The following is a 23,430-nucleotide window of genomic DNA, read 5'->3' as shown; positions in this document are numbered from 1 at the left end:
GTGGAGCAGTGTGCCCCAGTGATCAGGAGAGGGGAGCCTCATCATCTCACCATCCGAGCCGGGAACATTAGTGCTGCAGCCACCGGAGGAGGTTGTGCCGGAACTTATCCTGTAAGCATAATAATGTGAAAAGAAGGTGGAAAGGGGAGTAATGGGGCAGATATTTATAGGGCGAGTCTCCTCCTACAAATTCAGGCTGGCTGCAGGCCAAAATGTTTATTTTAATTTTTAAAAAAGTGAACCTTATACTCACTTTAAAAGTATAACTAAAGGAAAAACTTTTTTTTTTTGGATAGAGTGGAGAAGGGTTAGAAACCCTGTCAGTTTTTATTGCTGTCTGTGGCGCCGTTACAGAGCTTCCCCCTCTCTATTTGTCCTGTTTACCATTAGCATTGAAAGGGAAATTAAAATAAAATCCAACATTTTTGGTTGTCCCCGAAAAGGGGGAATCTTCCAATGCAGGCACTAGTTCTGATGACATGGGGGTCCCCAAGGAGTTCCCCTAATTTGCAGAGATTTACTCTCACTTCCTGTTTGGCTATGGGACAGGAAGTAAAGGGAAATCTCTGCAATGGTACACAGATGGTGAAAAAAAATCTGACATCGGTTATAACCAGTGGCGGCTGCTTATATGGTGGTTCTGACCCCTAATCCATACGTCCGGCCCCTAATCTACATGCATGGTTTTCAATTACTTTTTTTTTAAGCACGTGATTAGAGCCTGAGGCACTGTGCCCAGAGCACACCCAGTTGTGTGACATTAGCAAATTAATATGTAGCAAGGTGTTTTAGCTCGTTTGGTCTAATGAAGGACCTCCAAGGCCAAAGATAGCTGACATCATTCAATATGTGATGGGTTGTGAGGCATAGTGGGTGAAAAGATTGTGGCGCAAGACACTTTGTGGATGTAAAAAGGGGATTTAATTTCTTTTGACAGTCCTTTTTAGATATTTTTGGGGGAAAGGGGGTTAGGGCCAGGACACCCTTAGATCAGTGGCCGCTGGTGCTCCAAATTTTTGGGGGGACACAAACAAACTGAAAAATATTGAAACCCCCCCTATCAATTAACGCCGTGCCTCCTGATTGGTGGGGAGGAAGGTTAGTGTGAAAATTAATTTGCTATGGTCACTCTCTGCGCCCCGAGCCCACCCTATTTTGAAGATTATTAGAGCCTCTGGCTCTAATCAGATGCTTCAAAAAGTACCACCCCCTCCCGCCCCCGCTATAGGAATCCATATGTCTGGTGTCCTGAAAGGGGCCGATGCATGGGTGGGGGGGGAGGCGCCCGTGTGCCCACAGTGCACGGGATGCCGCTGCCGTAGATAGTTGGCAATTGGCAGACCCCAAGACTTCAATAGGAAGACAACCATGCAGGGAAAGGCCCCAGCAAGAAGCCACATCTGCACTTGCAGGAATGCTGTCTCCTATGGTAACAGTCCTTTAACAGTTCCTAACTCAAACATAACAGTTCTTTCAGCTCCACTAGAATTGCTCCTTGTAGTTCTTCAATACTGAGCTCCTGGTCTCTCACTAGACCCTCTGATTCACTGACTATGAGAAGCCTTGAGCCCCTCCAAGGTTTGTGGTGGTATTTCCTCAAGCATCACTTCTCTGCTGGGTCCCTAGCTTGGCACTCCAGATACTTCTCAAGCTTCACCCCTGCTAACCGACTCGGTCCCTGGCTCGACACACAAGACTGCTCTGCAAGCGTCTCCTCCACTGGTTGGGTCCCTGACTTGATCACGGCCTGAAGTTTCCCGATTCTCCACCGTGCCCTTTCGGTGAGAATATGGTTCTGAAAATTGCTTTAGTTACTCACTGTGGTCCCTGGTAAAGGCGATTGGTCCCTTTGTGGCAACAGCTTCCCTTCTATCTCCAAACACTGACAGGTTCTCCTGCCGGCAGAACCGTCACTTCTGCTTGGACTGCAAGCCGCAGTCCCAACCCTGTGCTGCTCTCCTTCTTCTGGATAGGCCCTCAGACAGCCTAGAAGCCAGATGCCCCTGGGATAGGCCCAATCTCCTGCCTGGGGCAGACTACACACGTCCACCCAGATGGCCGTCCACCCAGATGGCCGTCCGGGTGGCACAGAACATAGATCACCTCACCCAAATATATAGGTTCTCCCAGCAGGCCAAGGGATTCAAGAAATCCCCTGCCCAGTGGCTGAGATACCCATATACCCACAACTTGACCTTCTCGTATCTAGTACCACCAAGTGCGCGGCCACCTAGTGGTTGAAGTGAAAAGTGCAACAAGGCTAAACTTAGAGAGAAATCAATAGATCCCTATCAATCAAGCAAGATAACTACTCTTGGCAAGCAAATTTGTGAGGAGCTCCCTGACTAAACTCCAGAGCCCTACAAATATTTGCTATTGTCTTCCTTTTTCTCCTCCCGACCAATTAGGAAGAGGGATCTGAGACCCAATTGGCTGGAAGGAGAAGTGACCAGCAAAAAGCGGAAGGACACATAGGGGGAAGCTGCGACCTGGATGGGGTAAGTGCTGGGTTGGTGGAGCGCCTGGCAGCTGATCGATCCACGAGGGAGGGAGGTCAAGCAAGGGTGGGGGTTGTTGGCTTGCTGGGGGCCACAGGCACCCCCCAGAAAACTAAGCACCAGGTGCTTATAACCCTCTCTTATATCCAAAATGGAGAAAAAAAAAAACATTTTGCCTATAGTTCTACTTAAAGCGGTAGTAAACCCGCACATTTTTTTTTTTTTTTAAACCTGCAAAGCAAAAGGCATAATGAGCTAGTATGCACCGCATACTAGCTCATTATGAAATACTTACCTTAGAACGAGGCCCCGACATCTGGCCCGATCCACGCCGAGGGAGCTGACATGCTCCCTCGGCGTTTCTTCCGGGTATCGCGGCTCCGGCGCTGTGAGTGGCCGGAGCCGCGATATCGTCACTCCCGCGAATGCGCGTGGGAGATTTCATTCCGGCGCTGGCCACTGCCGGATTTTCAGGCCGAGAATCCCCTTGTGCGCATGTGCCGCTGCAGTCAGCGGCGCATACCGAGGGGAATATCTCCTAAACTGTACAGGTTTAGGAGATATTTTTTTTACCTACAGGTAAGCCTTATTATAGGCTTTCCTGTAGGTAAAAGTTAAAAAACTGAGTATACAACCACTTTAATACCAATGGTTGTCTATATATATTATTTTAGGGTGCTGCTTTATGTTGAGGAATGCGTCATTATATGGAATTCCATAAAGCAATGAAGGAATGTTGGGATAGAGATGGGGAGTTTCCTCTGATATTGCAGTTTTATTCCTGTCTTTATGAATAGCAGTGGCCCACTTCCCACACCCAGCTCTCCCCCCATGGCACCCAGGTGGCACTCTTTCCCACACACACACACACATAGCCCCCCTTGGTCTCCTCCCCCTCTCTCCCTGTGCCCATGTGCAGCCGGCTCTGTCGGCCGCAGCCAATCGACGGAGTGCAGCCCGGACTCCGGCGCAGCTCGTGTGGCGCACGCGGCTCGTCCCCTCCCGGCCGCCGGGGAGCGCGTCTGTGAAGCCCGAGCCTGTCCAGGAGCCATAGCTGGGAGGGCCGAGCAGAATGTCGGCACCGCAAGGGGAGAAGCGGGGCGGTGGCGAGTCTGGGCTGCTGCTGGAACTGCTGGGGGAGAAGCTGGTGACGGCGGAACGGGAGGAGGTGGACGTACAGTCTCTGTGCTCCCGGGTCACTCTCATAGGGCTGCTGTTCGGCTGTGGGGTGAGCGCCCCTTGTCAGCAGCTGCTACCCGGCCTTACTGACTTCTACTGCAAGACACGGGAGCGCCTGGAGATCGTCTTCATCTCTTCAGACCCAGATCAGAAGAAATGGCAGCTCTTCCTCAAGGACATGCCCTGGCTGGCACTGCCCTACCAGGAGAAACACAAGAAGGTGAGGAGGGCTTGGGGGAAGACTGCCATTGTTACCGAGCCTGGCTGTACTGTGTACAAGGGGTGGGGGACCCTCTGATTGGTACAGGTGCACCATCTCACCATAGACAGCATAGTCCCCAGTGACAGCCACCCACAACTCATCCTACACCTGGCATGGTCAGCAAAGATCTATGGGAGTCATCATTCATGGGATCCCTTTTATTAGGACTTCACAATCCTATATCCCTATGATACAAAAGAGGGAGGATCTTGTTTATCAGTGTTGGGCAATGCTATTCTAGAACCATGATAGGATTGCAGTCTCATCTCTCTGCCATAGGATCATCAGATGCTCGGTTAGCTGTGAAGGCTGTGCATTCCTTCCTTGGGGATTGAAAAACCCAACACATAAGAACATGTATTCTAGTGGCTAAGTTAATGCTCACTGGGTATCTGAGTACGTGATCTTTACCAAAGTGTCTTTTAACCTTACTGGGTATAAACTTTTTTTATGTTTGTTATATGCTGCAACCAGTATTGGAAGAAGTCAGCAAAGGGTCAATGCTGGAACCATTTTCTATACCCCCCCCCCACTTTCCTCCCTTTGTAATTTACATGCCAAATACAAACACTGTACATTCACTGTGTACAGATAGATGTAGATGACAAGTAGCCTTTAGGATGCCCTCTGAACTCTCTCACGGTCCATAGATAAATATATGTAGATGAAGAGAAGTTGGGATGCACCCTGAACTCAGTCAATAGATGGAGGAAGGTGGGGAGCAACCTTTGGGATGCTGTCCAAACTCTGTCAGTCCATACATAAATTAGATGTAGGCGAAGAGCAGTTGGGGTGCACCCTGAACTCTCTCACAGTCCATAGATGTAGGTGGGGAGCAGCCTTTTGGATGCTCTCCAAACTCTCACTGTCCATGGATAATTAGATGTAGGAGGTGAATAGCAGCCTTTAGGATGCACTCTGGGTTCTCTCAAAATCCATAGGTAGATAGATGTTGGGGAAGGGTAGCTTTCGGGATGCTCTCCAAACTCTATCATAGTCCATGGGTGCACTTTAAACACTCTCTCACAGTTCATAGATGTTGGGGAAGGGAAGCCCTTGGGGTACTCTTCAAACATCACAGTCCATAAATAGATGTAGGTAAGGGGAATCTTTTTGAGATGCTCTCTGAAAAGCAGCCTTTGAGATGCACTCCAAACTCTATCACCAATGGATATAGGTGAAGGCTAAACTCTCTCATGACCAATAGACAAATAGATGTAGGTAAAACGTAGCCTTTGAGATGCTTCCTGGACTTTTTTTTTTTTTCCATGACCCATAAATATTAGGAAAGAGTAGTCTTTGGGATGGTCTTTAAACCCTATCACAGTCTTTAAGTAGATGTAGATGAAGAGATTAATTTGGGATGCTGTCTTAACTCTCTGGTGGTCCATAGACAAATAGAGATGGGTAAAAAGTAGCCTTTGGGATGCACCTTGAACTTTCTCACGGTCCATAGATAAATAGATGTAGATAAAGGGCAGTTGAGATGGTCTCCAAATTCTCTCTCAGTCCAAAGATAAATAGGTTTAGGTGAAAAGCAACCTTCTGAAATCACTCACAGTCCATAGATGGATAAATGTTAGGAACGGTTATCTTTTGGGATGCTCTCAAACTCTATCATAGTTTTATAAGTAGATGTAGGTGAAAAGCAGTCTTTGGGATGCTCTCCAAAATCTATCACCAATCATAGATAGATATAGATGAAGAGAATCCTTTGGCATGCCCTCTGAACTCTCATGGGCCATAGAAAAATACTCTAGGTAAAAATTAGCCTCTGGGGTGGTCTCAGTACTTTTTGTGGTCCATAAATATGGGAAAAGATTAGCTTTTGGGATGCTCTCTAAAATGTATCCCAGTGTTTCGATAGATTTAGGTAAGAAATTCTTTTGGGGTGCTCTCTGAACTCTCTCATGGTTCATAGACAAATAAATACAGGTAAAAATAGCATTTGGAGTGCTCTCTGAACTTTTTTGTGATCCATAGATCTTGGGTAAGAGTAGCCTTTGAGATGCTCTCCAATCTCTATTACAGTCTATGGATTGATAGATGTAGGTGAAGAGAATCCTAGGATGCTGTCTTAAAGCGGAGGTCCACCCTAAAGTGGACCTTCCACTCATTGGAACCCTCCCCCCCTCCGGCGCCACAATTGGCACCTTTCAGGGGGGAGGGGGGGTGCAGGTATCTGTACAGTACAGGTATCTGCACCCACTTCCGGCGTAGATTCTGCAGAAAGTACGCCCCTTTCCGCAGAATCTACGCCCCTTTCCGAAGGTCCCCCGCTGCCTGCTGGTAAACACATGGATCCCAGAGACAGCGGGGACCATCCTTATTGTGCAGCGCGACTCGCGCATGCGCAGTAGGGAACCGGGAAATTAAGCCGAAAAGGCTCCACTTCCTGATTCCCATACCCAAGATGGCGGCGGCAGCACCCGAGAGACGATCGAGAGATCGGCTTTGGGTGCCAACATCGCGGGCACGCTGGGCGGGTAAGTGTCATTATTTTTAAAGTCAGCAGCTGCAGTATTTGTAGCTGCTGGCTTTTAAAAAAAAAAAAAAAAAACGGCGGACTCCCGCTTTAACTCTTTTGTGGTCCATAGATAAAAAGGTGTAGGTGAAAAATAATAGCCTTTAGGATGCTCTCTGAACGCTCATGGTTCATAGATAGATTTATTTGAAAGCGTAGAATTTGGTATGTTCTCAAAACACTCATAGTCCATAGATAAAAGGATGTAGATGAAAAGTGTCTTTTGAGATGCTGTCTGAATTCTCGCACGGTCCATAGATCAATCGCTATAGGGGAAGAGCCTTTAGGATGCTGTACAGACTCATCGTTCTCCATAATGTGTAACTGTTGTTATACAGAGAACGCCATAAGAAAATGGAAAATCAATTATGTATAGCAACACATTTGGCAGAAAGGTGGTGTCCTCTGTAAAACATCATTTTTGTAGACCAATGGAAGAGTTGGAATATTGTGAGGAATGGCTTCTGCTTCTTACCTACCCTACATGTGAGCATGTCCAAGCTCTACTGGAGAGCATTAGGGGGTTCCAGTACATGTGCATTCCTGCCGCTAAACCCAGAGGGCCCTCAAGCAGCTGCACAGCACCTGAGTGTGACTTAGCCTGTGTATACATGGATACATAGTTCTTGCCAACCCAAAGATAAGATATGCTGTAAATGTTGTAGGGACATTTTTTTAATATTGCTCGAGGTGTTTACTGTAAGAGCCTTATTCCAAATGCAGTCGTTGTAGTAAAGTAATCAGAATATTCAATTGGTAGTCAATTTACTGCATCATACGTGATTTTTTATTTATTTTTTTGTATACATTCTGCATTGCCATTGAATATACTGAATAAGCCTTAGAACATGTAAACCTTTACAAATTAAAGCGGAGCACATTATGAAAAGAATGCTTAGGTAAGATTATCTTTTTTTTTTTTTTTTTTTTTTTTTTTTAACGTGTATATTGAATTGATCAGTAGTTATAAGCTGCTGAAGTTATATACAAAGTTTAGCTTTTCCTCTGAAGAGTGAGATTGGCCTTCCTTCTCTCACACCTCCTATTGGTCCATCAATATGCCTACCATAATAAAGGACAAGTAAGGAGGCGTGAATGGGGTGGGGCAGACTTAGTTTTTATAGGAAAAATTGGGATTTACACAACACTGCATCATCTGTGGATCATTTTGACAGGTAACCTCTGCTCACACATTTTCTAATCCTGCTCAGTTTTAGTTGTCTGTGTGTCTGACTGGTTTACCTCCTGAGTTTCCTTTATCAACCAAATTCTTCCTTCTAATGCTGGGTAGACAGGCTTATGCATTAAATCTGAGTGGTTAGTGTGGCAATGCAAACAGTAACTGTCAATTTATACAAGAGATTTCTTTGTTTTATGCGAAGTAGCAAATTCTCTACAGAATGTTGCTATTATTAAAGTACAGCAGGCAGCTCAATTGTACACTATGTATGTACAGATAATTACCCAGTATTTTAATGAAACGTTCACTTTTGACTATTCGTTGTAGACAGCTTGGGAAACTTTTTTTATTTTTTCCAGTTTGTGTAGTGCTGACATCCTATGCAGCATTTCACAGATTTCATAGACCTCTAACAAACTGATAATAGCATAGGGCAGTAAACATAGTTGTTCAGGTTTCAGGGGACCGAGGTCATACCAGTGAAAGGTGAGGTGGTATTGGTTGCTTTGGGTTAGTGAATTCTGCCCTGCTGTTCATTTTAAGTGCTACTTTTTTCAGCTGTATGAGACCCTTTCAGATTTTTTTTTTTATGCATCGGGAAAATGGAAATTGTGGGTTTGTTAAACCTGGGTCACAATGTGCTGGAAAATGTAAATTGTGGTAATGCTAACAAAGAGTGTTCGTGTTTATAGTTTGGTTTGAAAACATGGCCACATTGCCTTCTAAACAAGAAACATCCACTTTTCTTGTTACTGTTATTTTTGGAGGATACGATTGTGCAATTTTATTGGATTTGTTGAGTAACATTGAGGGCATGTTTAAAAAAAGTTTTGGCCTTTGTATGAATATTATGCTTCAAATAAGGTTAAAAGAAATGTGTTTGGGTGTGTGTGTAAATGAATAGGAAACAAAGCTAAAAAAGGAAAAAAACTTCACGTCAACGTTAGGGAAATTGAACATACGTTAAAGTGGTTGTAAGCCTCGGACAGGAAATATGAATAAAGCATATATCTCTATAGTGTGTACTTTTCTCAGTCTAGAGTGCTAAGTGTGATTTCAGTCTGCTGCTCCATTCCTCTGCTATCAGCATGAATCAGTTCTGACAAGTTTTCCTGACACCAAGGGAAAATAGGTGACAGGGGAGGAACCTCCAACTGATTTATGGCCTTGGCTCTGTTCCTGTGTGCTGTGTGAATGGGATGTGTCGCTTCCCTCCAATCAGCTTTCAGACATCTGCAGAGTGCAATTTCAGCTCTCAGCCACTTTTTTTTTTCTGAACTTTCAGACAAGCTGTATAAATGTAGCACTTTGAATGGCAGTGGAAAAGAGAAGACTGCAGATGAATTGGAACAACTTATGTATGAGGATTTGTTTCATCTCTGTGTATCACCTGAGGCCAGCCACTTCACTTGGCATATGTAAGGGTTTACAACTAATTTCAGTCTTGTAATCAGCCATATCTTGGCCTTTTTTTCTAACAGCTGATAAGATATCATCCAAGAATTTGGATGACTGCAGAGCAGCGTGCAAGTTTGGTTTTAAAGAGCTTGTAAACCTCCCTTTGTAAGTTGTACCTACAGGTAAACCTAGAAAAACTGAAAGGTTTGTGCCAAAACTCACCATTGTCCAAAATCTGCAAAGCTCAATGTATGAGCAAATGCAGCGTCCCAAATGTTTAACTCACATGTATAGGTGCGGTCCAAGTAACTCAAATTGGCATATAGAAAGGATTGTGGGCTCTATGACTGGCTGGAGCCACATGTCGTGACTCCCACGCATGTGCATAGGAGGCTCCCGTCACGACACACTCACTTGCATAAATGGCACGGGCGGCGATTCCTTCAGTGCGCATGCGCCAATGATATCAGCGCAGTTAACAGTTAATATTGCACTACTGTTGAGCGGTAGAATAATTTTCATATATTGCCAACTACATACTGGTATTTTTATACATACAATTTGGAGGTTTACAGACATCCCAGGCTTGTATTGAATTTTGTATGCATGTGCTGTGCAGCTGCTACCACTATAGACAACGTTGTCTTTTTATCTAGGCCAGGTGATGGCAGTGGGTGATTTTACCAAGTCTGTTGTTTTTCATATAATTGTTATTAAACCAATGTTTTAAGCTGCACGGTCCAGTTGTGACTTCCTTTTTTGGGGGGCTGTACCCCACAATCCTGTCTATAAGGCTTACCTATAGATACTGCAAATATCTCATAAACGTGCGCCATTTAGGAGATATTTACTGTTTATTGCGTTGATGATGTCGTTGGCACATGTGCTCCCACGCGAATGTGCAGGAGTGACATCATGTGGCTCCAGCCAGTCGCAGAGCCTGAGTCCACGGCCCTGATAGGAAAAGGGGCAAAGACAGATGCGGCCTGCAGCGGGGACGACGCCGGCTTCATTTGCAGATAACTGTCACATGCGATGCATTCTATCACATTATGCCTTTACTTTGCAGGGAATTGGGAAGAAAAACCCACCACTTCCTCTTTAAGTGGCAAGCCTCCTGAGCATTTCCATGATGGCAGGGTCTTTATCTTTTTATGTATTAAAAAAAAAAAAAAAAAAAAAAAAAAAGAGAGCCAGCTTCCATCTTCTGCTTTCAGCAGCCTTTTACTAATGAACAGGGCTTTAGAATGCTAGTTTAGAGATCCATTAAGCTGTGAGATGGGAACTCTGAAATGTATAAGGGCACAAAGCAGAAAATGACATGTATCATAAAATATAGACTATAAAACCCGGTGTCCAAAAAATGTGTATTGAAAAATAAATAGGGTGCAGCATAAAAGCTGAGCACTCTACATAAGGGCTCAACCTCATAATAAAATGAGAACATGGTTCTCATTTTAAGTGATTTTTTGATATAATTGTAGCCAACACGTTTCAGGGTTTTAGTATATGCCCTCCACCAGGTTTGTATGATTATGTAAATCACTGGTGTAAGATGCATGCTAATGTTTACAATGGCTGAACTTGTCCATCTCAGAAGAATGGCTGTACAACCCTTATACAATGTGCTAGCTATGGTATTAATTAGCACAGAGGTACAGTAACTTTCACACCTTGTACTTCACACCAGTAAAGGGCTTTGGATAAGAGGAGTAAGAACTATTTCTCAATGTTTTGCCTGATACAGGTTAACCTGTCCAGATTGAATTAGAGTGCTTATCATTTACTGTACTATAATTATAGGAACTTTCTGTAGTTGCCAGGATCCTTTACTGGCAGATCACACAAGTAAACTTATGTACTGTCAGTTTTGTCCTGCATATGTTTATATCCTTTTGCCTCAGGTTTGTTTTAAATGTTGCTCATAAGTATCAAAATAGCAAAACACACATATATAATGATATCCAAAAATAAAATGGCCAAGTCCGCTAGCCTTTGTATCACTCGTTTTTGGGGTGCAAAACATTCCTTTACATGACCTGCTCATATGCTTTGAAGTAGCTAGTGTTAATGGAGACAAATCAAGATTTGTCTGACTGATGCGTGGGACGGTGCTGGTGCTTAGACATTTTCTGCTAAGATGACCAGTGCCACACTGGAGGTGTTAGTCCTTAGCTCTGTGTAAGCTCTGTGTTGTGACTTGATATAGAAGTATGTACTCTTGGGAGGGGATGCATTAAAGTGAACCTGCTTGGACACATTAAATTGGTATTAAACAAAAAAAAACAAAAGTGTGATATATTGCAGCTTACCAATCAGATGTGGTGGCTGCATCCTTTTTTCTTTTCTTTGGATTTTTCACCTGGTGTTCTGGGCAGTAACACACCTGTATTATTGTCCCCACTCTGGATGAAGGAGCATGGGGGGACCTTTTGAACAGCAGCATTGGCAGTCTTTTTGATCTGGTGCCTAATCCATAACCACAAGGTTTTTGCACCCACTTGTAATTCCACTTAACAGATCAGTACTTATTCCGATAGGTATGTTTAATAGGAGGTGTGGTAAATTGGTGCTTTTTGCAGCCCTCTTTCACCTTGACCCTCAGTGGTGCTGAATTCCCGGTGTGGATTTTATTGCAGATGTAGCCAGGAGCTTATCTTCTATCTATTCCTGCAATGAGACAATGCTGTGTAGCATTGTTTCAGAGGAAGCTGTTTCCCTCTAGCGTTTCAGTGTGGGCTATCTTGTTACTTTTGTAATCGGAGACGACAGAGCAAAGCATCTTGGGACATGTAGTCCATACAGATATGATTCACCCTCTGGCTGTATTTATATGAAACTACAACTACCAGCTGGCTGATGAAGAGCAGACCGCTGGGAGGGACTATAAGAGGGAAGACTTGAGGCCTAGTACGCTCTCTTAGGACTGGTGTTAATCTGCATGCACGGAATCTTTTACAGGGTGAGCTGCAGCTGAGTTGAGTCCTGTTCTGGCAGAGTTTCCCAGCGGCTATCTGAAAGGACACCTGCGGACAGTTCCCCTTCACTGTCCGGTGGCAGCCTGGAAGCCGCTCCTGTTCCATTCACCTTTCAAGGATATAGGATTTGTGTGAACCGTGGCGTGGTGGCCAGGTGTCATCCCTTGAGCCACATTCCTGAGAAATCATCATTCTCCTTCTTTTCCAGTGTGGTGAGCGGATGATAGCCTATTGTTAGAGACACAGTATATAGACATTATTGTTTCCTGCACTCATTACCATCTTTCATTCAAGGCTCTGTCCAGCATATCGTAGACACTATACACAGACATCTATGCCATCCATTGTTCTGCTGTTGCTTATAGTTCCACAGAATTTAACATCATCAAGTCGGTGATCACTGTCAATTCAATTACAGTTCCAATTTGCACATGAATATTGTCTGCTGATTATACACCATCTATTGGATCAGTTATTCTGCTTCACCATTCAATATTCTTTGAGTATCATTAAACACCTGAAAGCTAGCTGAAGATAAATCCGATTGCCACACAGCAACACTATGGACTATGTTCACCTCCCTCGCCACTTCAGGGAATTGCTTTGCTGAAGCTTGTTAAGCTGCAGTTCACCAGGAACTCTCTATAAGTGCAGGTTGGATTGTATTACAGTTCCTGTTTGCTGAAATTGTACTTGTTTATCTGCTGTTTAACCACTTCCCGCCCACGGCCGTCATATGACGTCCTGGACTTTCAGTGGGAATATCTGAATGATGCTAGCAGCCACAGGCATCATTCAGATATCTTTTTTTTTTCTTCAGCCGGCGATTCTGTGCACCATAAGAACAATCATAGTGGCAGTTCTGCCGCTTGATCGTTCTTACAGGCGACGGGAGGGGACAGCCCACTCCCGCTGCCATCTGGTCCTTCTCCGGGCTCTCTCCGGTGCCATCGGAGACCCGGAGAAAGAATCGTCCGGCGCTGGATGATGATGATAGAGATTTCCGGTGACCAAATGGTCACCAGTCATCTCTATGACCGTCGGAGGCCCGGGCGCAATGTTATGATGTCACGCCCGCGTTCCCGGAAGTAAACAAAGCTGCGAACGCGGCTGTCAGCATGGGATTGGTGAATTTTTTTTTTTCACAATCTCATGCTTTCCAGCCTGGAGGAGAGATGTGGGGTCTTACTGACCCCATATCTCTCCATAAAGAGGACCTCTCACATAGATTTCTATCACAAGGGATGTTAACATTCCTTGTAATAGGAATAAAAGCGATCAAAAAAAAAGTTGTAAAAATAAAAAAATAAAGTAAAATAAAAAAATTTGTTTTTTTAAACTCCCCTGTCCCCAGTAGCTCGTGCTCAAAAGTGAACGTACACGTTAGTCCCGCCCACATATGTAAACGCCATTCAAACTACAAATGTGAGGTATCGCCACGTGCTTTAGAGTGCAATCAACAATTCTAGCTCTAGACCTCCTCTGTAACTCTCTATGTAACCTGTAAAAAAATTTAAAGGGACGCCTATGGAGATTTTTAAGTACTGAAGTTTAGCGTCATTCCATGAGTGTGCGCAATTTTAAAGCGTGACATGTTGGGTATCTATTTACTTGGTGTAACATCATCTTTCACATTATACAAAAAAGTTTGAAAAATTGTTGCGCAAATACTGTGGGAGATAAAATGTTGCAATGACTGCAATTTTATTCCCTATGGTGTCTGCTAAAAAAAAAATATATAATTTTTGGGGGTTCTGAGTAATTTTCTAGCAAACAAATTATGATTTTTACATGTAGGAGAGGAGTGCCAGAATAGGCCCGGTATTGATGTGGTTAACCATTTATGTGGGAGGGAGCAGTAGAGAGGGGTCTGACAATCGTAATAGTCATTCCTCTACTCTCCTGTAGCCTACTCACATATTATATGCACTTATTTGAGTTTAGGAAGTAGTGTTCATTGTTTGAAGCTTAGAGGTGATGGTTATTTTGCTACCAAAAATATCTTGAGTAAAACCATCTTTTGAGGTGTAAACTCAGGTTGGTTCTTAGATTTTTGTTCTATTCATTTCATTGAGTAAACTATTTCTGATTTAATGATTCTGGTGCATTTCCTTATTGCTGCTGTTCTTTAAGAGAAAATGTTTGAACCCATGGTATCAGAGGGGTCTGAGGACTTGCCGAGGTGTTCTCTGAATGAGGTGGAAATGTCACTGCCCTGCCTTTCCACTTGGTCAAACCAGAGAATGCCTTGTGCTTATTAAGACAAATCCAAGGTATTATTTGAATTGCAGTGCTGAAGGAGTGACACCCCCCCCCCCCCCTTTACAGGGGGCAGCCGCTTATCACTAGAACTAGTGACTACTACAGTGACTTTTTACTTCCAGAGTGATTCATGTCTCACAGGTGTGGCATATGCATACTTAGTGGTCTGAGCTAGTCGCATGTAACGCTGCAATAATATACATACCTGGAGTTTGGCTTAAAAATAAATGAATGTGACCCCCCAGCTGTTGTCTGGTTTATACACTATACTTCCCTACCTAATTTTGCTGCTAAATACATCAGGTAATGTTTATGGCCCCTTTCCCTGGGATTAAATACAGTAAATTACAAGTTCTAAAGGGCCGTGATCTTTTTTCTGAAGTTAAGTAGGGATAGCCCTCAGTAGAAACAACATGGCCCACTTGAAGATGCAGTTCTCTTATCTGGTTTTCTGTTTTATCTGAGTTTGACACATCTGCCTTAAAGAATCCAGTAAAGTGGTATAATCCTGATACAAAGTGCTGATAATGTTTTTCAAGTTAAGGAATTCCAAAGTTCTATAGTGTGGTATGCTACATGCCAATCCTGGTATCCAAACTCTGCTACAGAAGAACAGTACATGATTGACTCCATCGGGGGCGTTGCTTGGTCTGCAAAAGATCTGGGTCTAGAGCCCATAGCGGCGTAGTAAAGAAAGTCCTACGCTTGGGCGGGCATACACATGTATATAATATATGTGTATCTCTTTAAATCGGGGTCCCCAGAGAGCCCCCCACTTACACCAGGGTCCCCAGAGAGCCTCCCCTCCCCTTGGGGACCCCTGCAGAGTCTCGGGGCTATAGCCCCAAAAGCCACCCCCTAGCGACGCCACTGCCCTCCAGCAATAGAACTCTAAGCTAGGTTCGTGCTGCTGTGATCAGATTTTGAACTGACTTTCAGTACAATTAGGTAGTAAAACTTGGATGAGGTTTGCATATTCTGTAGGGCCAAAATGATGCACCACAGTAGCACAAGAAACTTTTCCAAAATCATACTATGCTGAGTTGCACTAATGTGAACAGGCACCATTGTCAACCATGTGATTTCCATTGTCATGCGAGTCAAGTCGCATCTGAAATCACACTAGTATGAATGGAGCCTAACAGGTGATACAAAGCTTCTTTTTATACTGCTAAGCAATATTTAAGCAGCATTTGGTAGTGGGTTTGAAATAATTATTTTTATTCTTGCTTAGATTCACTGTCTGGTTTGTTTATAAACAAGTGGGCTTGTATATTTTTGTGTTGGTTATGTGTCATTCTTCTGAACAGTGTGTCATCTATTTAGGAATCTGCATCAATGAAAGAGTGTCCATATGGCACACTTGTGCTTTGAAACAAGGTTTGCTTCTTGTTGTGTAATGACCAACATATAATATTTGACATCAGCAGGTGTCTGCTGGAATGCCACTGCTCAGTAAATATCTTTTTGTATTCTCAAGTGTACATCAATTAATTGGTGACGGTGACAAAACATGGGTGTTTGTTTAACACAGGATGGAAATCATTCTGCACCTCATAATGTGTTTTCTCTTGTAGTTAAAGTGGGATTCCGCTCTTTTTTTATTTTTTTCTTACCTGTCTCACTGGTGGGTGAGTGCTAGCTTCGATTGGCATCCACGTCCGGCGTTTATTTGACCCCCGGCGCGACAAATCTTTTCTTCAGGATGACTTATAAAAACCTACTCTGGCGTTTTCCATTTTAACTGTGGGCGTCTGAAGCCCACAGGCATTTACTTCCTGGTATATGATGACGTCTGGCTCCCAGCATGCTCCGCTCCATCTTGCACATGCTCAGTGAGAGCAGTGACAAGGAAAGAAAAACTCCAGGAAGTTCCCGCCCCGTTGTCAAGGCAACGAAAACCACACAGCACAGAGAACAAAGAATGAATGAAAACGAACCCACAGAAGCTAAGGAGGCTAATGAGGCTAATTATACCATGGAATAAACATGACTTACCTTTTGTGAGAAGCTGGCTGAAGAAAAAATGCGCTGGTGCTGTTTGCTTTGTTGTTTATTTGCTTCCTCGTGTGTAATGGCAGATACAGCTGTCTGCCCACTTTAAAAATGGGAAATTCGTACACGCCCTCGTCACGTGACCGGCGTGCTAACGAAATCTCGCGAGATTTCGGAATTTCATTGTCCCCTATGGATCCTTGGGTAATTTCCCAGGGACCATTGCGAGGACGATAGCCACGCCTACTCCCACGGGAGGAGAACCAGGAAGTCAGCTGAAACATCAGAAATAAAAGGTAAGTAAATAATATTTTTTTTTTTCAGGGTTCGTTTAGGTAAGTATGCTGTCTGTTGATTTTAATAACATGAACTTTCATTTTTAGGTACCAAACCACTTTAAGTAAAAGGTATATGTTTTGGAGCATGCTAATTCATGAACAAATATGAAAAAAATGCACATATGTTCCCAGATCAGGTGGTACATCCATTAGATAGAATTTTGTTTAGTATAGGTTGGTGTGCTATCCTGAGGTTTTGCCAGGTATAATCATTTTATGGCGCAAGTCCAGACACAAATAAAATCCTCACAAAACATTGCCTTCTTGCTGTTGTATATTACTCGTCAAACCTTTTTTATTAGTATGGAAGGGTGATATTAAAGTGTATGTGTGTGTTTGTGTATATATATATATATATATATATATATATATATATATATATATATATATATATAATCTCTCTCTTCTTAATTTAAAAATAAAAAAGAGGGTATACCTACCTGCTCTGTGCAACGATATTTCAGAGTGGTCCCTTACCTCCTCTTCTAGAGTCCCCCACTGACCCTGTCTGCTTACCCCTTCTCCTGATGCCTCCTTAGCAAGCTGTGTGTGATGGTGACACCCTTGTGGGTGCACGCCCAACCATGCTGTGTGCATCCACAGACGCACACAGTGCTGATAAGCCTTACTCCTGCTCTGTCTTCATAGGAGTTTGACATGAGCTGTGCTGTAGCCTGGGGGCACTGGACTGGTGACAGGAGGCAAATAAGTGTTTAGGGATGGGGAGACAGTGGGAGTAGGGAATACATTAAGGTAAAAAACAGTTTTGGTTCTATATTCAGTCATTTTTTGCCATTTATGTCTCAGGAAGATTTCCATTCATCCCCTGTCTGGCAGACTCCACTGGAAGTTACAGAATATCTTTCCAATGTGAGGAATTTCCCTTTTTTTTGTTACCGGAAGTGTCCCCATTTGATATTTTCCCCTCTATTTATGTTCTGGTGACAACTCAAATTTATGGGTTTACCTTCACTTTTGAATATCTCAGATATATATCTCGTTGCTCTATCTAAATCTAGTTGAACATAATGCAAGTTTTATATCATTTTCCCATTGCCACAGAGAGAAAAACCCTTTGGAAGAACTGTGATTAGGGCTATTAAGTTATTTAGTGTTGTTCGGTCACCTCTCCTACTTATCTTATTCATATGTCATCATTCAGGGCCAGTTCACACCAGAACATAGTATGGGAAAGGCTCATATATCCAGCAATGCATTCAATATGCACTGGATTTGCGATCTGCTGCATATGCTAATTCATTGTTAATGGCACCTCCTTAAATGCAGTGCAGTTTGTGGGGACCACATTGCAGGTATCACAGTACCCTGCAATTTGGTGTGGTGCCATTTTCAAAAGTAGTGCATACACAAATTTTTGTGCGATGTGCAGCCCATTCAAATGAATAGGCTGCAAAATCGCATTGCAGGGGAACACACAGGAATGCAGAGCGTGTTTCTGTGCATTTCTGGTTTGAACTGGCCCTTAATATAATCATTTGATCACTTTTTGTAGACTGCTATGGATGTGGAGCAACAGCGCATTTTCTGAATGACCAGTGATATCAATAACGGGGGATTGCATCGTGGATTTGTATAGTTAGACTGAGAAGAGTTTAGAATCCCTAACCTGTAGAATCACTGGCTGAATGTCTGGCAAATGTGCCGATAATCCCCATTTGTGCAGATGACTCCTAGAGGTGGCTATACACATTACAGTCTAAATGTACAAACCCTGTACTATTGCATTTAAATTTACCTCAACTATGTAATATAAAGACAATCCTATACAATCCAATCAATTTCTATCCAATTGCATAAGTCCTTAGATTACATAGTTTGTAGATCTAAAGGAGATTGTACAATCAGATTGTATAGTGTATGTTGAGTTTAAAGTAGATTAGTCTCCTGATCCATTTACCTTTCTCTTACTAAATTATTACTAAATTAACAAGCTGAGTACACTACTGGTTAGGGAAAAATGCCCAGCATCCATTTTTAGGGGACAACAAAAGTCAACGCTGAAGTAATTCCGTTTTCAAAGTAAGTTTAAGGCAAAAGCAAATAAAAATAAATAAAAAAAAAAGTAGTTCTGCGGCTTATGATTTAATACATGAGCCTTGGAACAGACTTTTAAATGCCATATTTCTCATATACATTTTGTAGAAATTTGAAAGGGGTTCTCTAAAGTTGGGTACATACATTTAATACACCTATTGCTTTGAATCAGAGGCTAAAGCTGGCCATACACTGTGTAAAAAGAACTTGCTGGGAAATGTTTGTTTGGACAGCAACTGGATTTAGTTAGATGCAGCCACTGTTCAGGTATTTTGACAGCTAGCAGGACCGGCTGTCAAAATACAGTGGTTGCAATGGGAGATTTGTTCATTGCATATATAGTGAGAATGTAGAACCTGCAGTCTGAAGGTAACAAAAAAAAAGTCTTTGTATGATTAGCTTTAAGTTTTAGCACAAAAAGATTTGTTTGAAAAATGTGTCTGTGGTGAAGGTGAATAACAAAGGACTTTTGTCCTGAGCTACGAGACTGCAAACTGTGCTTTACGATGGCTACTGTAAGTTGCCATTGTTTACTTTGAGGAGGCCAGCTATACGTGGAAGAAATTCCAAATATGTCAGAAGATGTGAGCACAGGTTTTTAGAGCAGAAACATTAATAAAGAAGTTAATCCTAGTGCATGGTTTATTTTTGTAGAGTGGTAAGACATTTTGAGATTTTGTCCTAACACAGAACCAGGTGCAGATAAAACAATCTAGGCCACCCATCCTGCAGTTTTAACCACTTTGATGCCTTATAGATCCTGGGTTGTCTTAAAAGAAAGTGGAGCTGTAACTCATAGATACCAGATTCAAGCTGTCCATTGTAGGTTGGGAACAGAAGAATCTGGTTGGTCTAGTACTGTATTGTACTATAATCATATGACCGTTACAAATCATTTAATCCTGTTAGGAATTTGATTTCCTTAATCAGATTTGTGCAGTGCCGTTAGGGTGTGCCTAGGAATTTAATTTAGCTTGTTGGTGTGTGTATGTATGTGTATTATAAAATCTAAAAAAAATTGTAGCACTAATTTTATCAAAAACCTCATGTTGAAAAATCTTTTTGGGGACCTTCTACAAGAGATAGTTTGCCAATTGGTCTGGTGGTAAAGTAGACACTCTTCTGAGGTCCAGACAGCATGCTAAATGAGTAAGGTCTGCAAATCTTAGCAATAATACAGGATAGCACATAGCCAGCAAGCAGAGGATCTTATAAATTGTTATGGAAAGGAGATTGTGTACTTTTCAGATTGCGTAACGTTAATTCTCTGTAAATGCCATCAAATTGTATTTGGCAGATTGAACATGCGAAGCAGGTAGATAATTATAAAATTATAAAACCAGATATAAGAAGGGCACACAGTACTAGGCTAATATTTCAGCTTTCTTCACTTCAGGGTTCCCAAAAAATCACATTTGACTTTTTAATGACAGGGCTCAGTGCTGGCCTCCTACAGTTTGACGCTGTCTTGCTTTTTACTTTGTCACAAAGCAATTGCTTTGTTCCTAGTGTTTCAGCTTCTGTGGTCTTTGTAACATTGTAACTGGATTTTATGGTTGCTTGACATCAACAGTTATTTTAGGATAAGTCTGTTCCTTTCAGCCTAACCAAGACACATTTACTTAGGCTCAAGCCTACTGGAAGCAGTTTTCTCGTTTGTGATAAGAAAACATTTTATACTTTGTCAAAAAAGGCAAGAACAATAGTCTTGTATAATAATGCAAAGTATCAGATAAATGTGGAAAATAAAAATGCCGCTAAAAATATTTAATGCAGTGTTGTGGGTATCAAGTTTGAGTGGAAGACAACGCTGGACTGGCAGCAGATTACACTGTGGAGAGTATAGAGGGAATTGATTCCAATGGGCTATATCCCAGTTGTAGGTGGTAGATGATGGACTCTGGGGTCTAGGGATGCTATCTTTCTGATAATGGCAATGGTGGCATTACAGCAGGGAACACTTGGATGATGGGAGAGAGGCTCACTATAATTTTTATATTTGTTTTATTGAAGATAAATGTATACAAGTAGAGCCAACTCATTTTGGGGAAATTGCCTCCCCCTTCTTTAGGGCTAGTATATAGAGAAACATACATGGTAAAAATTCATAGCCAGTCCATAGGATTTGTACAAAGTGCAAAGCAAAAATCTGTGTTCTATATTGTTCAAGACAAAGTAGAAACTTCCCTCAGTCTCTAAAAACATATTGAAAAACATTGGGAATGGTATATGAAATAAAAACACATCCACATTGAACTTTAAATAAAAAACCAAAGATTAAATAAGTTGTCAGTATTAAATAATAAAAGCAATGCACGTGTATCCGAAATAATAAAGCCTGAATGCAGTGATGTGAAAGTTGGTTTACAGAGATACCCCTTCTTGAGTGTTCTCTCATTCTTTTTGGAGAATTTTTTCAGGGGTGATCGCACCAATCGCTGCAGCAACTGGTGAGAACCAAGCTTTTAAAGGGGTTGTAAACCCTCCCTTTTGTTGTTTTTATTAAAAGAAATAAAAAAAAATGCCTATACTTACCTGCTCTGTGCAATCATGTTTCACAGAGCAGCCCTGATCCTCCTCTTCGTGGGTGTCCCGCTGGTGCTCCATGCTCCTCTTCTTCATCAGGTGCCCCCAGGGGAAGTCACTTTCCCTGGCGGCACCCATGTAGGCTTGCTCCCAAGTCCCGCTGCTGCATATATTGACACAGCGGGACTCAGTCCCACTCCCTTGTCACTGAATTTGACAGCAGTAGGAGCAAATGGCTCCAATGAGGAGAGAGACAGTGGGTGCAGCCACTGCGCTCATGCACACCTCTGGCTCGGGTCAGAAAAAGGGGGTATATGGGGGAGCTGCAGCACAGGTTTTTCACCTTAATGCATATAATGCATTAAGGTGAAAAACCTTGAGGTTTTACAACCACTCGCTCGGGTCCTGTGCGGGTTCCCGCATAGCATAGGACTCACAGGCAGTTCACACTGCTTTATATTGACACCCCGCTGCGGGTGTCAATGTAAAGTTAAGGACTCCCCCCAATTCGGTTTGCAGATCAGTGCTAACTGTGAAATCTGGCAGGAATCGGATTGCATGGGTGTGATTCGATTCCAGTGGGGACCAAAAAAAGATTCCTGCACCATTTTGGTCCGAATGCAAATTCAGTCATAAAAACTGTGGCCGAATTTGCATCGCACAGACATCACATGTGATGTGCACAGTACAACAGATTCTCTTTTATGTACCCCGAATGCTGAAATTGGCAGCGGAAATGGTTTTGAGTTAATGTGACCGCCTGTAATGCGGTGAATCCTAATCCTATTTTTATTTTTTTAAAGAAAAGGTGAAATCTGAGCCAGGGAAAGTAGGTGAGCATAGAAAACTGAATCTATGCTCCCAGTCTACTCCCAGTCAACCCTAACTAAATGAACAGCAAAAAAGAGAAATGCGACGGGTGCTACACATTTTCTTGATGTCGGAGTTTCGACAGATTTTGTAACGGAAGTGACGTTCCGTCTCCGCCATCTTGCTACACCCCGTACTCGTCCACAGTAAGGATAGAGTGTGAAGGCTACAAGCAGATATCTTGTTACACCCACCGGAGTCATGCATTTCACACTTATTTTTAACAGTAAACTGAGTTTATATAGTGAAATACAGTATTTAAAAATCCATCTGACTGTTTAGATGTTGAATTTTAAAAGCAGCGGCAAGCCTGCTGATATCAAAGGTTTGCTAATCTGACAGAACACCACTACTTTGAAAAATCAACATCCAAACAATGAGACAGATTTCAAAATACAGAATTTCACTATATAAGCTGAGTTTACTGTTACAAATAAGTGTGACATGCATGACTCCTGTGGGTGTAACAAGATGTTTGCTTGCCGCCTTCTTGCTGTATCCTTAAAGTGGACAAGTGTGGGGTGTAGCAAGATGGCGGCGATGTACTGTCACTTCCGTTACAGAATCTACGGGTTGCCTTATCTGACGAAACACCTGTTTTTTCTGACTCAGTAAGGATTGTTCTCTTATCTGGGCTGCTCTTTCCTGTTTTTGGTTGCCTTCATTTTATAAAACCTACACAGAGGTAAGATGGGGCTGTGAACAGTCAGCGAAGTCTAAGGTGTAATCCCTTGTACACACGGTCGGAGATTCCGACGGAATGTGTCCGATCGGACCGTTTTGTCGGATATTCCGACTGTGTGTGGTCTCCATCGGACTGTTTCCGTCGGATACTCCGACAGACCAAGTTTTCCAACTTGTTGGTAAAATTTTCCGACAAAATGCTCCGATCGGACATACTCCGATCATGTGTAGAGAATTCCGATCAGACAAAGTGCCACGCATGCTCAGATCAAATTCCTACACCAAAGCTATTGGCTACTATCGTGAATGTAGTCCCGTCGTAACTAAATAACGCCATTACGTCGGCTCTTCTGACAACTTTGTCCGACCGTGTGTATGCAACAGTTTCGGACAAAATCCAACGGACTTGGTTGTCGGAATCTCCGACCGTGTGTACAAGGGCTAACACTGTGTAATAGAAGCTGTTTGGGTCCGATTAAATTGCTCTGTGTCTGTACAGAAGTAAATGGCTACATTCGCACTGAATTTACCATAAATCGTGCAAATGTGCCTGAAATTTGGCAGCCGGTTGTTTTTTACCCAGTTAGCAAACCTCTTCATGACAAAATGAACTTTTGGCGCTGTCAGACTTATTTTGGTGATGTGGAGAGTTTTTGTTTAGGCAAGTGCTTGGCTTGGTGC

At 42.7% G+C, this 23,430-nt stretch overlaps 1 protein-coding gene across 1 annotated transcript in view; it reads left to right on the top strand.

Moving 5' to 3' along the window:
• Window positions 1–3,407: 3,407 nt before the first annotated feature.
• NXN (nucleoredoxin) overlaps window positions 3,408–23,430 on the top strand; it is a 201,280-nt gene continuing 181,257 nt past the window's right edge. Inside the window, exon 1 of the mRNA XM_077482299.1 lies at window positions 3,408–3,897. Coding sequence (XP_077338425.1) covers window positions 3,571–3,897 — 327 coding nt within the window. The 5' untranslated portion in view covers window positions 3,408–3,570. The remainder of the gene's footprint in view (window positions 3,898–23,430) is intronic.

This window comes from Lithobates pipiens, unplaced genomic scaffold, assembly GCF_037356315.1.
Source record: "Lithobates pipiens isolate NorthernLeopardFrog02 unplaced genomic scaffold, aLitPip1_a1.2 Scaffold_16, whole genome shotgun sequence".
Lineage (NCBI taxonomy): Eukaryota > Metazoa > Chordata > Amphibia > Anura > Ranidae > Lithobates > Lithobates pipiens.
The sequence above is the reverse complement of the archived record's forward strand: the minus strand, read 5'-3'. Positions and strand labels throughout refer to the sequence as shown.